Consider the following 17,848-nt stretch of genomic DNA (forward strand, 5'->3'; position numbering starts at 1 on the left):
TCTTAAAGCTCAATGATCCAAGAAAGAACACAGATGCACAACTAAACGAAGTCAAGACAACAAAGTATAAACAAAAACAAGACTATCAATGAAGAGAAATTACATTTAAAAAAGCAAAAATGCTAACGCTGAAGAATACAATAACTGAATTGAAAAATTCACTAGAGAGGTTCAATAGCAAATGTAGTCAAGCAGAAGAACAAAATCAGAAAACACAAAGAAACATCAATTTAAAATTATTGAGTAAGGGAAGCAAAAGGAAAAAGAATAAAGAAAAGTGAAGGAAGCCTAAGGGACTATAAGACATCATTAAACAGACCAATATACATATTATGGGAGTTATAGAAGAAGATAGAGAAAAAAACAGGGAGTTTATTGTGGAGTTACAGAAGAGGAAACAGAAATGAACAGAGAGCTTATTTGAAGACATAATGGCCAAAAATTTCCCAAATCTGAGAAAGCAAATAGGCACCCAAATTTAAGAAGTTCAAATGACTTCATCCTTTCACTTCAAGGGTGAAGTAAAAGAGGCCCACATAGACACATTATAATCAAATCAACAAAAGTTTAAGGCAAAGAGAGAATCTTGAAAGCAGCAAAAGTAAGTTGTCATATACAAGGGAGCTTTCATAAGATTTCAGCAATTTTGCAGTGGAAACATTACAGGCCAGAAAGGAATCAGGTGATATATTCAAAGTGCTGAAAGAAAAAAAAAAACCATCAATCAAGAATACTATATCCAGCAAAATTGTTCTAAAAGAACAAGAGACAAATCAAATCCTTCCCAGATAAACAGAAGCAAAGGGAGTTCTTCACTACCAGACGTGCCTTACAAGAAATACTAAGAGGAGTCTTGCAAGTGGAAATGAAACGACACTAGACAGCAACACAAAAGTACATGAAAACATAAAGCTCACTGGCAAAGGTAATTATATACACAAGTACGGAGTATGGTAACACTGTAATGGTGGTATGTAAAACATTTTTAATTCAGATATAGAATTGAAAATATGACAGCATAAAAAATAGCAGTAACTATAAATGATATTAATGGACACAATAAGATGTAAACTGTGATATCAATAACATAAAATAGAAGTGGAGAAATATACAATAGTATTTCTGTATACAATCAAAGCTTATTACCAACTTAAAATAGATGTTTTGTATAAGCCTCATGGCAACCACAAAGAAAATACCTACAGAACATACACAAAATAAAATGAGAAAAAAAATCAAAGCATGTCAATACAAAAATCAACAAAACAAAAAAGAAGGCAGCAGGAGACATGAGAGACAAAATAGCTATAAGGCAGAAAACAATCAACAAAATGGTAACAGTAAGTCCTTCCCCATCAGTAATTACTGTAAATGTAACCGGATTAAACTCTCCAAACAAAACACAGATTAGCTGAATGAATTTTTCAAAACACACAATCATACACACAAGATACAACTACAGTATATGCTGTTTACAAAAGATGTGCCTTAGATGTGAAGACACACATATACTGAAAAAGATGATCCATACAAATGGTACCAAAAAAGAGCAGAAGTGGCCATACTTATATAAGACAAAATAGACTTTAAGTCAAAGACTGTCAGAAGAAAAAAAGATAATTATATAATGATAAATGGGTCATTATTCTGGAATATATAACAATTATAAATATATATATGCACTTAACACTAGAGCACCCAAATATATAAAGCAAACATTGCCAAAATGGAAGGGAGAAATATTTAGTAACATTGTAATAGTAGGCTATTTCAGTACTCCACTTTCAATAATGGATAGAAAAATAAGACATAAGAGGACTTGAACAACACTACAGATGAATTAGACCTAACATACATACACAGAACACTTCACACAACAGTAGCAAAATATGCATTCTTCTCAAGTGTACATGTAACATTCTCCAGTATAGATTTCATGTTAGGCCACAAAACAAGTCTTAACAAATTTAATAAGACCGAAATCATAGCAAGTATCTTTTCGAAACACAAAGAAATGAAACTAGACATCAACAGCAGCAGAAAAATCAGAAAATCCACAAATATGTAGAAATTAAACTACACACTCTTAAACAACCAAATATATCAAAGAAGAAATCATAAGAGAAATTAGAAAATACCTTTAGACAAATTAAAACACAAACACACATAGTAAAACTTAAGAGAAACAGCAAAAGCAATACTGAGGAAAGTTTTAGCATGAACACCTACATTTAGGAAAAAAAGAAAAGTCTCATATCAATCTAACTTTATACTTCAAGGAACTAAATAAAGAACAAATTAAACCAAAAATTTTCCAAATAAAGAAAATAAAAATGATTAGAGAAAAAAATAAATAAAATAGAGAATAGAAAAGCAGAAAAACTTTAGGGAAAAAATCAACAAAACTAAGAGTTTTTTGAAAAACAACAACAAAATTAACAAGTACTTACTTGGATTAAGAGAAAATGAGGCCGGGCAAGGTAGATCATGCCTATAATGCCAGCACTTTGGGAGGATAAGGTGGGAGGACCAGTTGACACCAGGAGTTGGAGGCTAGCCTGGGCAATATGGTAAGACTGACTTCTACAAAACATATTTTAAAAAGTCAGCCAGGCCTAGTGGTGTATGCTTGTAGTTCTAGCCACTTAGGAGACTGAGGCGAGAAGATCATTAAGCCCAGGAGTTTGAGGCTGCAGTGAGCTGACTGCACCAACACGCCCAAGCCTGGGTGACAGCGTAACACCTCATTTCCAAAAAAAAGAGAAAAAGAAAAATTGCCAGAAGCCTAAATTACCAAGAAGTCTACCTAAAATCAGAAATGAAATAGCAGACATTACAACTGACGCCACAAAAATCGAAAGGATTATAAACTACTAAGAATGCTAATAAACTGGATAACCTAGAAGAAGTGGATAAATTCCTAGAAACATACCACCTACCAAGACTAAATCATGAAGGAAGAGAAAATCTTAACAGACCTATAAATAATAAGGAGATTGAATCAGTAAGCAAAAACCTTCTAACAAAGAAAAGCCCAGGAGCAGATAGCTTCATTGCATAATTCCACCATTTAAAAAGAAATTAATGTCAATCCTTTTCAAAATCTTCCAAAAAACTGAAAAGGAGGGAGCATTTCCAAACTCATTTTATTAGGCCAGCATTACTCTGATACCAAAGCCAGACAAATATATTACAAGAAAACTGCAAGCCAAAATCCCTGATGAATACTGATGCAAAAATCCTTAACAAAATACTAGTAAACTCATGTCTGGGGAATGCACATGCATTGGTAGGGAACCCAACCTAGCCTACTGGACAATAAGAAGCTATGTACACCCCGGCCAATAGCCAGAACCAAATGCAAGACATATGAGTGAGGCCACACCAGACCATCCAGTTCCAATCAAGCTATCACAGGACTAACTGCATGAATGACCCCAGGTGAGAAAAAAATAAGTGCCAGCTAAGCTCAGTCAAAATTATATAATTATAAGAAAATAAATGATTGTTGCTTTCACATTGCTAAATTTGGAATAATCTGTTACAAAGCAATAAATACTTAATAAGGCATACCTTCTTGTTCTGCTTTTCGACCTAGACCTCTGAGCTCTATAGGATTTCCCTCGACCCCTTGAACGACTTCGACTTCGTTTTCTTCTGGAGCCATAAGAAGAGCTACTGCTTGATCGATGCCTGCGTCTGAAATAAAATATAATCAAAGATCATTGCCATAAAAATTTTTATTATGAGCATTAAGGAAAAATCTTCTAGATTCTAAAGAATCATCTCATTTTTACTGTCTCACTCTTTCCTGGAAACAAATAGAGATAAATTAAAATGTTATTTTTCTTGAACAGTCAGATGACTGATTCGTAACTTAGTGATTGGATCAGCTACTAATTAAGGTATTAAGGGGTCTTAGAATCTTTCCAAATATCATCAGATTATATGGTATGAAAACTAAACCAAGGCCAGGCTCAGTAGCTCATGCCTGTAATCCCAACACGTTGGGAGGCTGAGACAGGAGGATCGCTTGAGGCCAAGAATTCAATACCAGCTTGGGCAACACAGCAAGGCCAAGTCTCTACAAAAAATAAAAATAAAAAAACTTAGCCAGGCATGGTGGCACATGCCTATAGTCCCAGCTATTCAGGAAGCTGAGGTGGGAGGATCCTTGAGTCCAAGAGATATGACTGCATCACTGCACTCCAGCCTGAGTGACAGATCAAGATCTTGTCTCTAAAAAATTTAAAATTAAGTCCAGGCACACTGGCTCATGCCTGTAATCCCAGCACTTTGGGAGGCCGAGGAGGGCAGATCACCTGAGGTCAGGAGTTCGACACCAGCCTGACCAACATGGTGAAACCCTGTCTCTACTAAAAATATAAAGTTAGCTGGGCATGGTGCTACACGTCTGTAATCCCGGCTACTCGGAAGGCTGGGAAGAATCGCTTGAACCTGGGAGGCAGAGGCTGCAGTGAGCTGAGATCGCGCCATTGTACTCCAGCCTGGACAACAAGAGCAAAACTCCGTCGCAAAAAAAAAAAATTTAATTAATGAATTAATTTAATTTAATTAAAAAAGAAAACCACACCACTTTGTATCTATTTGCCTACTAAGAATAGACAAAGGTTGAGAACACTAGACCCACTGACTGGCCCTGGTGGAAAAAAAAATTCTGGGTTGAGACTTTCATAAATACATAGCTAGTAAAAGAAAAATGTTTCATCTAGCAAAATTAAAAATATAAAAACATGAATTTTAAAGACTGTTATCCTCATTACTGTATAAACTAAAATTATGAAAATCACCTTCTATCATAAGAATGTGAACGAGGCTGAAGATCTCTGGACCAGGATCTTGACTTTGATCTTGATTTCCTTCCTCCTTTCTTTCGGCTGTATGTTCTACTATCTGAAGAACTGCTTGAGGAGGACCGTCTACGGTGTTTCTTTTTTCTCTTGCTTCTGCTTTCCTCTTCAGTATCTGATGACCGACGTCCCATTTCTATAAGCGTAAGTTTGAAGAATATTATTTCTAACATGGTGGCACAATGGATGAAATGCAATATACTAATTTTTTATTTCATTTATTTATTTTAGAGACAGGGTCTCCCTTTGTATCCCAGGCTGGAGTGCAGTAGTACAATAATAGCTCACTGTAACCTGGAAGTCCGGGCTCCCGCGATCCTCCCCCAAGGCCTTCCAAAGTGCTGGGACTACAGGCATGAGCCACCATTTCTGGCCTCAATGTACTACTTTTTATAAAACTTTGTAAAATTTTTTAAAGTCTTTTAAAATTTTTAAAGTAAAATTGTTTATGTGCCTTGCTTCTTGACAAGACATGACAACAGTTCTTTATACCAATTGTCTCATATTTTAAGTTATATTTCTCATTAATTATATGACATTTTCTTTAGTAATCAACCAACTATTCCTTTATTCTCACATTCCCTGATGACAAAAGATATTTTACTATCTTAGAGTTGAATTTTTTTTCTAACAGAAAATTCTACATCTTTAAATAGCTAAAACCTCATTAGTCATCAACAAAGTACAAACTGAAACAATGAACTGTAATCATCATTTCACTTGTGAAACTTAGGGGAGAAAATATTAACTAAAGTACTAAAGTGGATGAGGTTATCGTGAAATCAGTCAGCTCTTCACATACTGCTAATACCTATATAAGGTGGTAAAATAATCTTTTTAGAAAGCAATAAAACAATAATTTAAATTCAAAAGATGTAATAGATATTATATAATAGATATCATAACTATAATAGATATTATATAATAGATATCCACATTTATATGTGTATATTACACATACACATATATATTTATATCCACATTAAGAAATATGTACACAATTGAATAATAATCTAAAAATGGTGATGCTTTTTTGACAGAGAAACCCTATTTCTACAAATACGTCGAAAAAATTATCTAAAGGATATATTCATTAAAATATTCATCACAGCATTACTATGATATCCAGTGAGATAATTTAAGAAAATATGCACATAAGAAAATTAATATTTAAGTGATGAAATATAATTTTCATAATATAAAATATAATTTTTCAAACTATTTCTATATAGTTATGGTAACACGGATATTTAGTATAGAACAGAAAAAACAAATAGAACCTAAGGCTTTCATATTTAGGAATTAACTTAGCTGACAAGAAGCTTAGTTGTCTTACTTTAATCTTTAGATTCTCATATGCAATACTATTTTTTATTAAAATAGTTATTAGTTATCTTTCAAAGTCATATAAAAACAAGATCCATTCATTGTAGTCACTTAAGATAAATAAAAGCTCATATCATCTTTAATATTTATTCAAAATAAGTTAAATACCATCACTATAAACCAACTTTTGTTGGTGCAAAAGTAATTGCAGTTTTTGCCATGACTTTTAATGGAATATATTTAGATATATAAATATAAGTATGTATTATCTATTTAATATATTAAATATACATTATGTATATTATATATTTAACATTAATATATTTTAAATACCTGTATAATATATATTTAGTATTAACTATATATTTAATATATTAACATTAATATATTAATTCTATATTATTTATATATTTAATAATTATATTCCATTAAAAGTAATGGCAAAAGCCACAATTACTTTTGTGCCAACTTATAATATGTTAAATTACTGCTTTGCTTTCAGAAGCATCAGGTGAGCCAGCCCCTCCCTGATTCCAATACAATACCAGTTTAAAAAATCTCTTAGGACTCAAATCAAAACTTGAAGTTATTTACCTAAAGCCAGAATTAATGATTTTAAATGTAGCTCTGAACCTCCAAGTTGTTCACATGTCTAAGCTTTTACAGTTTAACAAAACACTGGGAAGACTTGGTTTTGAAGCCTTCAGTAAATCACTAACATATCTAAGCCAGTTTCCTGATTTAAAAAATGAAACTACAATAGGTAAAAGATTACCATGATACTTTCCAGCTTTAAATGATTATGAAAGTATAAATATGTACATGTATCTATATATGTAAATACAAACATACATTTAAATACAAACATAATACAGATGTACATAAGGTATATCTGTACATACATATAAATTCAAACATGTACATGATACCCATTTATACATAAAATATATACATATATCCATTTTATATATATAAAATAGATATCCACATATGTATGTGTATATATTATACACACACACACATATCCATGTTAAGAGAGATGTACACAATTGAATAATAATTTTTTTATTTCTTGGCTTTTAATTCCTTTCTTGCTTTCACCTTTAATCATTTAAGAATGTTCGTTACACACAAACAACCATTTAAATTAAGATGAGCTTTTACTATCTTGCTATCTTGTTTCAAAAAATACCAAAATAAGATTAAAGAAATTAAAAAATATAAATTTGAAAGGGTAGAGACTAGAAAACAACAGGAACATGAGATATGTCAACAAACTTTTGGCAAATGAAAAACACATGGAGGATTTAGAGGTAAGAAAGCTTATTATCAGGCAACTGTAGAGAATTCCAAGAGAAAAGCAAATTCACATAGCAAAAATCAGAAAGGATCAGGAATTTAAGACATCAGATACCAGAGCAGGCACAATGAGGCCACGAAGCTAAAAAACAAAAAAATTGATTGAATTTATGTAGTAGTGTTCCCAAGTCCCGCCATTCTATCCAGCCAGGTGATACTCTTCCCCAATCCCCAGAGGAGATAAGATTTATTTTGGGGGGAAAATGAACCAAAGAAGCACCAGGTCCAAGGACACAGTTAAAAAAAAGACAGAAATGCTAAACTAAAGGTTAAAGAGATTAAGTTGGCCAGGTGCAGTGGCTCACGCCTGTAATCCCAGCACTTTGGGAGGTGAAGGCGGGCAGATCACGAGGTCCGGATATCGAGGCCATCCTAGCTAACACAGTGAAACCCCATCTCTACTAAAAATACAAAAAAATTACCTGGGCGTGGTGGCAGGCACCTGCAGTCCCAGCTACTTGGGAGGCTGAGGCAGGAGAATGCTGTGAACCCGGGAGGCCGCGGAGCTTGCAGTGAGCCAAGATCGCGCCACTGCACTCCAGCCTGGGCCACAGAGCAAGACCCCGTCTCAAAAAAAAAAAAAAAGAGGTTAAGTTAAAGTCTACAATCAAATAGAAAAGTCACAGCCCTCTTGTTCTTGGATCCAAGAATTCTGAAGTCAAGCATATCTCCTACAATGGCAATTAGAGGATTCTTGAATAGCTGCAAAAACTGAACAACACCTAAGAAAAGATATATAAGTATTTGAGAGTTCCCCCTAAAAAGGGCAGGCCCCTACCCAATCACCCTATAATGAAGCCTACTAGTTGACAAGTCCAAACCTTAGATACAGGTTACAACTGTATTTATAACATTTTTCTGTAGACATGTTTTCTGTTAACTTTTTGCTGAATATACAACAAAATATAATCAAACAAGATGAAAGCCTTCACCATAAAAGACAGAAACTAAAACAGAAAGAAAATAAGCAAGTGATAGTAAACCAGAACATACAGAAAAAAACTTCAAGAACAAAAATCACAGCTAATATCCTCAGATGCATATGAGAGGATGATCCAGCAAACAAGACTAGGGGGAACATTTGGAGAACAGGACAGACAGCTGAAAACGTAAACAAATGACAGTTTTAAAAACCACACACACACACACAAAAGGCCAGGTACCGTGGCTGACGCCTATAATCCCAGAACTTTGGGCAGCCAAAGCAGACAGATTGCTTGAGTCCAGGAGTTTGAGACCAGCCCCGCCAACATGGTGAAAACTGTTCTTTACAAAAAATACAAAAATTAGCTAGCCTTGGTGGTGCATATTTGTAGTACCAGCTACTCAGGAGACCGAGGCAGGAGGATCACCAGAGCCCAAGTGGGCAAGGCTACAGTGAGCCAACATTGTACCACTGCATTCCAGCCTGGGAGACAGAGCGAGACCCAGTCTAAAAAAAACAGACAACAAAAACAATAAGGTTGGAAAAGAGGTTAAAGGACTCAAAAAAAGAAAAAGAAAAAGAGACAGACATTTTACAAACAGAAGAGGATCAATCTGGAGGTCCAAAATGCATCTGATATGCATTCTATAAAAAAAGAACAGAAAAGCTCGGCATAATGGTATAGGCCTGTAGTCCCAGTTACTCTGAACACTGAGATGGGAAGACACCTTGACCCCAGGAGTTCGAGGTTGCAGTGAGCTATAATCCCACCATTGCACCCCCAGCCTGGGTGATAGGGCGAGATCCTGTCTTAAAAAACAGGAGAAAAGAGATGAAGAAAACTTACCCAAAAATTAAATTTCCAGGTCAGACATGGTGGCTCACATTTGTAATATCAGCACTTTGGGGGCCGGGCGCGGTGGCTCAAGCCTGTAATCCCAGCACTTTGGGAGGCCGAGACGGGCGGATCACGAGGTCAGGAGATCGAGACCATCCTGGCTAACACGGTGAAACCCCCATCTCTACTAAAAATACAAAAAAAACTAGCCGGGCGAAGTGGCGGGCGCCTGTAGTCCCAGCTACTCGGGAGGCTGAGGCAGGAGAATGGCGTGAACTCGGGAGGCGGAGCTTGCAGTGAGCTGAGATCCGGCCACTGCACTCCAGTCCGGGCGACAGAGCGAGACTCCGCCTCAAAAAAAAAAAAAAAAAAAAAAAAATCAGCACTTTGGGAGGCCAAAGTGAGTGGATTGCTTGAGCCCAGGAGTTTGAGACTAGCCTAGGCAACATGGTGAAACCTCTGTCTCTACAAACAATCAGCTTTGATTTGAGCATGGTGGTGCACACCTGTAGTGCCAGCTACTTGGAGGTGCTGAGGCAGCAGGATCACTTGAGCCCAAAAGGTCCAGGCTGCAGTGAGCTGCAATCGCCCTACTGCACTCTAGCCTAGGCAACACAGTAAGTCCTTGTTTCAAAGTTTCAGAATTGAAAGACGAATTGCCCTAAGTCCCTGGGACAATGATTTTTCTAAAAAGACATACACCCAGTATATCTCATAAAAGCTTCAGACACCAGGAATATAGAGAAGATCTTAGAAATTTCTACAGAAAAAAAAAAAAAAAATGGGTAGCACAATAAAAGGCACAGGGGTTTTCACAACACAGAAAACAACGGAGACTAGCCTTTAAAATGCTGAGAAAATGAATCTCAATCTAGAATCTCTATCCAGCCAAATCACTGCTCTACTTTGAGATTAGAATAAAGACATTTTCAGACACGTAAGGTCCCAAAATTACACCCTACACTCTCCCCTTTTCATGAAGCTACTTGACAGTGTGCTCCATGAAAAGGAGAGTATCACAACAGACAACCCAGATTCAAAATATAAGTAATCTTATACTGAAGATAGGTAAGACATCCCAGACTGATAGCATGTAAGCGATACATCAATAAACAAGAGACAAAAATCCTTTCCCTATAGAAGCTTACATTCTAGTACCAGCAATTTTCAAAATGAGGCCTGTAGCCCCTTGGGGATCTCTACAAAACTTTCAGGGTACTCAAGAAGCCAAAACTTATTCACTGTAATATAAAAACATTATTTACCTTTTTCACTGTGCTGACTTTTGCACTGATGGTGCAAAAGTAATAGTGGACAAAACTGCTGGCACCTTAGCACAAATCAAAGCAGAGGCACCAAATTATACTTAGTAGTCACTGTAGCCTTCACTGCCATACAGTCACAGTAAAAAATTAAAAAATAAAAAAAAGCAATTTCAATTAAGAATGTCCTCAATAAAGCAGTAAAAATCATAAATTTTACTAAATTTCCACTGTTGAGTACATTCACATCTTTTTAATATTGTTATGAAATGAGAGACACATATAACTTCTGCCATATATTGAAGAATGCTGGTTATTTCAAGAACAAGCATTTGTGTAACTGAATTGCAACTTGAATTAGCTGCTTTTATTATGAAACATTATTTTATTTTAAAAACTCACTATAACTATGCAGACTTGAGTATTTGGAATACCTTTTCTTGAAAATGAAGGGATCCTTCCATTTCAAGGAAAACAGTATTCATTGCTGATGATAAAATTCAAGCTCACAAGCAAAAATTCGAATTTTAGATAATTTGTATTGCCACCATGAGAAAAACAGCTTCTGAATACTTAAAAACTTCTGAGATCATCAGTGATATTAACAAATGTATATTTTTGATATATAATGAAGTGTGTCAACATTAGAAAGATATGCCTAACTCAGTGAGCCAATATTTTCCAATTGGCCAGTGCAAAATGTCACAAAATCACGCATGGGTAAAAGATCCATTCAGAGTGTAAGTCAGACCAATAGATTTTAACATAATGGAGTACCAAAGGTCATCCATATGGTTTCAAAAACCATATTAAAACAGAACTTCAAGAAATTAACACTTAATCAACTTTTGGTGTAATACAAAAGACATAATTACTTGAAAGGGGTACTAAAACACTTATCTGTGTAAAAACCAGATTTTTTTCTAAACTTCAATTAAAACAATTTATCTCAATGGACTGAAGAAGCAGATATGAGAATCCAGCCATCTTCTATTAAACCAGACATTAGAAATTTGCAAAAAAGGAAAATAATGCCACTATTCTCACTAAGTTTGTTTTGGAAAATACAGTTATTTTTCATATCAAAGATATTTATGTTACCACATTTTGGGTTTATTGTTATTAAGTGAATTCATGAAGATTTCAAACTTTTGTTTTAATTAATAAGGTAAACATTTATAGATTTATAGATATGATCCAAATAAATGAAATTTATTGGGTCCTTAACAATCTTTCAGAGTGTAAAGAGACCCTAAGACTAAAATGTTTGAGAACCACTGCTCTAAGATACTACAGTCATTCCCATTCTCTATTTCTGTCCTTTATACTACATCTCTGAGTAAGGCACAAACAAGTAGAAAAAAAGGGACACAAATCTATGTGCCCTGGGGGTGACCAAAAAAAGAAAACAGGAGAAGGTCAGTATAAATTTTTTCTTTGTGCTAATTACAAACAACATAATTTATCCAAAATAGAAGGCTGGTTGATTACATTTAACACAGGTTAATGAAAGATACAAAAATCCTTCTCTGGAACATACCTCAAAATAACAAGAGCCATTTACAACAAACCCACAGCCAATATCATACTGAATGAGAAAAAGCTGGAAGAATTCTTGAAAACCAGCACAAGACAAGGACGTCCTCTCTCACCACTCCTATTCAACATAGTATTGAAAACTCTGACCACAGCAATCACGCAAGAGAAAAAAATAAAGGGCATTCGAATAGGAAGACAGGAAGTCAAATTGTCTTTGTAGATGACATAATCCTATATCTAGAAAACCTCATCATCTCAGCCCAAAAGCTTCTTAAGCTGATAAGCAACTTCAGCAATGTCTCAGGATACAAAATCAATGTGCAAAAATCACTAGCATTCCTATACACCAATGACAGTCAAGCAGAGAGCCAAATCATGAATGAACTCCCATTTACAACTGCTATAAAGAGAATAAAATACCTAGGAATACAGCTAACAAGGGAAGTGAAGGACCTCTTCAAGGAGAACTACAAACCACTGCTCAAGGAAATTAGAGAGGACCACAAAGAAGTGGAAAAACATTCCATGCTCATAGACAGGAAGAATCAATATCATGAAAATGGCCATACCACCCAAGATGACCTAAAGACTCAATGCTATTCCCATCAAACTACCATTAACATTCTTCACAGAAGTAGAAAAAAACTATTTCAAAATTCATACGGAACCAAAAAAGAGCCCATATAGCCAAGACAATCCTCAGCAAAAAGAACAAAGCTGGAGGCATCACGGGACCTGACTTCAAACTATACAAGGCTACAGTAACCAAAACAGCATGGTACTGGTACAAAGACAGACACATAGACCAATGGAACAAAATAGAGAACTTAGAAATAAGACCACACATCTACAACCATCCAATCTTTGACAACCCTGACAAAAAACAAGCAATGAGGAAAGGACTCCCTATTTAATAAATGGTGCTGGGAGAACTGGCTAGCCATATGTAGAAAATTGAAAGTGGACCCCTTCCTTATACCTTATACAAAAATTAACTCAAGATAGATTAAAGACTTAAATGTAAAACCCAAAACTAGAAAAACCGTAGAAAAAAATCTAGGCAATACCATACAGGACACAGGCACGGGCAAAGATTTCTTGGCAAAAGCATCAAAAGCAATTGCAACAAAAACAAAAATTAAAATGGGCTCTAATTAAACTAAAGAGTTTCTGCACAGCAAAAGAAACTATCATCAGAACGAACACACAATCTATAGGGGAAAACTTTTGCAATCTATACAACTGACAAAGGTCTAATATCCAGAGTCTATAAGGAAGTTAAACAAATTCACAAGAAAAAAAAGCAATCCCATTAAAAAATGGGCAGAGAACATGAACAGACACTTCTCAAAAGAAGACATTTATGTGGCCAACAAACATATGAGAAAAAAGTCAACATCACTGATCATCAGAGAAAAGCAAATCGAAACCACAATGAGATACCATCTCATGCCAGTCAGAATGGGAATTATTAAAAAGTCAAGAAACTGCCTGGCGCAGTGGCTCACACCTGCAATCCCAGCACTTTGGGAGGCTGAGGGGGGGCAGATCACGATGTCAGGAGATGGAGACCATCCTGGCCAACATGGTGAAACCCTGTTTCTACGAAAAATACAAAAATTAGCTGCATGTGGTGAAGCGTGCCTGTAATCCCAGCTACTCGGGAGGCTGAGGCAGAATTGCTTGAACCAAGGAGTCAGAGGTTGCAGTAAGCTGAGAATGCGCCACTGCACTCCAGCCTGGCGACAGAGCAAGACTCCATCTCAAAAAAAGAAAAAAAAGTCAAAAAACAACAGATGCTGGCAAGGCTGTGGAGAGACAGGAACACTTTTATTAATAAACTGTGAGTGAGAATGTAAATTAGTTCAACCACTGTGGAAGATGATGTCACAGGAATCATCCAGAATGCGTGATTCTTTGAGGAATCACCTGTGTGGTGATTCACCAAAGACCTAGAACCAGAAATACCATTTGACCCAGCAATCCATTACTGGGTATATACCCAAAGAAATAGAAATCATTCTATTATAAAGACACATGCACGTGTATGTTCACTGCAGCATTATTCACAATAGCAAAGACACAAAATCAAACTAAATGCCCACTGCTGATAGACTGAATAAAGAAAATGTGGTACATATACACCATGGAATATTACGGAGCCACAAAAAAAGAATAAGATCATCATTTGCAGGGATATGGATGGAGCTGGAAGCCATTATCCTCATCAAACTAACACAGGAAGAGAAAACCAACCACCACATGTTCTCACTAATAAGTGGGAGCTGAACACTGAGAACACATGGACCTGGGAGGGGAACAACACACAATGGGGCCTGTGGTGGGGGTACAGGGGAAGGGAGAGCATCAGGAAAAATAGATAACGCATTCTGGGATTAATATTTAGGTGCAGCAAACCACCATGACACACGTTTACCTATGTAACAAACCTGCACATCCTGCGCATGTACCCCAGAACTTAAAATAAATCCTTCCTTAGAGAAACCAAGAAAAGGTTGAAAAACCAGTGACAAAACTATAAATATTTCAAGTGACATATTTACATTTCAGAAAAATTACACTGAAATATAATTAACCCCAATAAAAGAAAGCAAAAGGTCACCATATTTCTTTGTTATAGTTAACTTCAAACATTTATTCACAAAAAGGAGTGAACACTAACAGCAAATCACAAGGTAGATCTCAAAATTGTCTTCTCTATGACAGGTACTGAAGTCCTACTCACCACCACAGACATAAACTTACCCCTAGATTTCCATTATGTCATCAGCATGTAATTAAATACATTTGCCAATTCAAGTCATGGTAATCAATTTATATTACATACTCCTAGTAAGGAAGAATTCTTTATACTTAACTCCACCAGTAAGGAGCAATGAATGGAAAGACACATTAATAGTTCTTTCTGATAAGGGCAATGAATGATGAATGGAGCACAGGCTTTTAGAGTCCCACAAGCTAACAATTTTCAATCTATCTGTAAGTGAAAGAGACAATATGGGACAGAGCTCCTATAGCTCTTGGCTTCCTGTTCTCACTCTAGTTCTTCCCGGTTGTAGCCTCATGGTTGCAAAACTCACCCAACTACTCCCACTACAGAATTGAAGCCATGGCATGCAATGACTACAGGAGGAAATCAATTTACAGAAACATCTTAATGTAAAGTTCAGGTGCCTGATTTCTGTCAAAACACTTCTCCCATCACAATTAAAAACTTGCAAGCATCTTTCTTTTTAAAAACGCATGATCAATCATAGGAATTTATCCCCAATGGCTTGGAAATGAAAGCAGGAAATACAACTATAGATCTATAACAACCCGCTTTCAAAGAACTTTTCCAATTCGTAACACCCCTCTTTGTGAGACTGGTTGAGTTGGCAAGGCCAATTAACAAAAAGGTGCCAGCTGTTTTTCTCGTTTTCAGATTCTGACATTTTTAGCCCTCTTATTGAAAAACATAAAGTGTTATATCATTTAGCATGAAATCTCTGCCTGCAAAGAAAGTGAATATTTGTAAACTCTAAGACTAGAGAGGCTCTTAAAGGATACCTAGTTTCCCCCAAGGTTGCAACTGTCACACCTGCTCCAAATTTTAAACCTGGGAACTCTGCTTACCTCCTTCACTTAGAGCTTTTATAATACATCTAAGTTCAAAGACGACAGCTCGAATGTTTTCTTGTGACAACAAAAGAAATTTGAATTTATGTATATACTACCTAGTTAGTTGGAACACAATTGGGTTACTGTTAATTCTGGAAGGGGAAAAAAATATTTTTTTGTTTAGGTTTCCAGTGTGCATTTAAAGATACACAACCTCTGAGAGAAATTACGTCAAGGTTAACCTAAAATCAAGAGCAGACAACATGCCTTACGGTGCATTATAACATCTTGCAAAAGTAAACAAAGCCATATGCTCTTAGTCACATGGCCACAAGTACAGAAGTCAAGGGAATATATAGTGTGTTTAAGGCAAGCATATTTATACTTCAAGAAAGGAACGTCTATTTCACCCTGCACCACCTCTCTCAGCAAGCCAGTGTGAGCCAGAAAGGGTAGGGCGGAATCAGAAAGAGGTGGATCTAAGGCAGGGACAGCGGAGTGGATGGGATAGAGGGCACCAGAATCCAGCCTCCGTCTTGCTCCACCCTACCTGGCTAGTGAGGAAGCGCCAGGCTTATATTGCAAGATGAGCCAGGAAACCCAAAAGCAGCGATGAAGAACCAGGAATGGGGGGCGAGGGGAGGAGTCGGCGAACTCTCCGACACGTCCTCAAGACAGAGGGCCAAGCTGAAGGCCTGCGGCCACCCACCCACCCCATCCTATAGCCACCAGCCTTGACCCAGGGAGTCCGGGGCCTCCCAGGTGCTGGACGCATGCGCACGTTAACACTGCACACGCCGCGAGGCCGCCGCCCACCCCTCAGCCGACCAGCGCAAACTGCGCCAGGCCCCACGCCGCCTCTTGCCAGAGCAGGGCCTCGGAGCCCCGCAGCCACGGACGCCGCTCGCCAGGCCCTGGTCGTGGGCATCACCTCGGTCCAGACCTTTGGGCTCACACCTTCCGCTTCCGTGCAAGCGCCGCAGACCCCCGAGACGTTTCTTTAGATCGGGGCGCCGCCGGCGTACACCGAACTTGCTTCAGTTTAAGCTCAGCGCCTTCCTGGTTCTAGCGCCAGGCAGCTTCAGCCGAGATATCGAGTGCATCGATGGATGCTGCCAGGCTCTGGGAATGCCGAGGGAGTAGATTTTAACGCTGCCAATTTTTTGTTTGGCGTTTGTTTTGCGTGCCTGTTTATTTTGATTTTATTGGTACCAAAAGCAATAAAGGTGGGACTGGAGAGTGTTATTGTCTTAGTAGTCGTCGTTATCGTCATGGGTAATCAGTAAACAAATCTGCATCGTAGGAAGTTATGTTTATGACACCTACACGAAACAAAATTGGTTATCTCATGCTGGGGGAGGGGGAAACTCACCCAACGATAATAAATCATGGGAGTGTGTCTGTATAGAGTCGTGTGTGATTAAATTGTAGTGATTTATTTGCAAAAATGCATTAAAAGTCGGTGTTTCTTCTGCCCTGAAGGTGAAGGCACTCACAAGTTGAGTGCAAATTAGTTTCTCAGATTAAAGTAACTGGTTAGTAGAGGAATGGGAGAAAGCTGCCTGAGGCGAGGCGGGGAGCGGTTTCTTCTGAAGGAGAAATCAAATTTATAGGTGTGTGGGGCTTTTTAATTTAAACCAATAGAAATTAAAGAGACTCAGCATTTTCTGTAACTCATACTACATAACTTATTTTTCCTTACATGAAAATTATTTTTTCCTCATTTACGCTTAGGCAAAGCTAAAAAGATAAATAAATTGTTGGCCTGGGTTTTGGTCGACTATGAGAACCAACTCATTCACCACTGCTAGATAACCAAGCTACAATTTTCCGCAGATATTTGAGATGGTAAAAAAATCACCTCCACAATATATTTTTCATAAATAATGTACCTTAACTAGCCAATTTTGAGGCACTGTTTTAAAACTTAACTACTACAATACTACGTGTATATTTTAAATAATTAAAAAGCTGGGGAAACCCTTGTTGGGGTCCTGAATTTTATTGGAACCTGTGTATCCGTCCACAGACTGTCAGCTGAGCTTTACCATAAAGGTTTTTTTTTTTTTTTTTTTTTTTTTTTTACCAAAACTGTATTTTGAAATGT

The 17,848-nt window shown here is 36.9% G+C and overlaps 1 protein-coding gene across 1 annotated transcript in view; it reads right to left on the minus strand.

Annotated features, from left to right (window-relative positions):
• The window catches only part of RSRC1 (arginine and serine rich coiled-coil 1), a 438,117-nt gene extending 421,293 nt beyond the window's left edge, over positions 1-16,824 (minus strand). Inside the window, exons 1-3 of the mRNA XM_033203207.1 lie at positions 16,685-16,824; positions 4,812-5,007; positions 3,574-3,699 (exon numbers count right to left, since the gene is read on the minus strand). Coding sequence (XP_033059098.1) covers positions 3,574-3,699; positions 4,812-5,005 — 320 coding nt within the window. The 5' untranslated portion in view covers positions 5,006-5,007; positions 16,685-16,824. The remainder of the gene's footprint in view (positions 1-3,573; positions 3,700-4,811; positions 5,008-16,684) is intronic.
• Between the last annotated feature and the right edge of the window lie 1,024 nt (positions 16,825-17,848).

The sequence above is a fragment of the Trachypithecus francoisi genome, unplaced genomic scaffold (assembly GCF_009764315.1).
Source record: "Trachypithecus francoisi isolate TF-2019V2 unplaced genomic scaffold, Tfra_2.0 Lachesis_group0, whole genome shotgun sequence".
Classification (NCBI taxonomy): Eukaryota; Metazoa; Chordata; class Mammalia; order Primates; family Cercopithecidae; genus Trachypithecus; species Trachypithecus francoisi.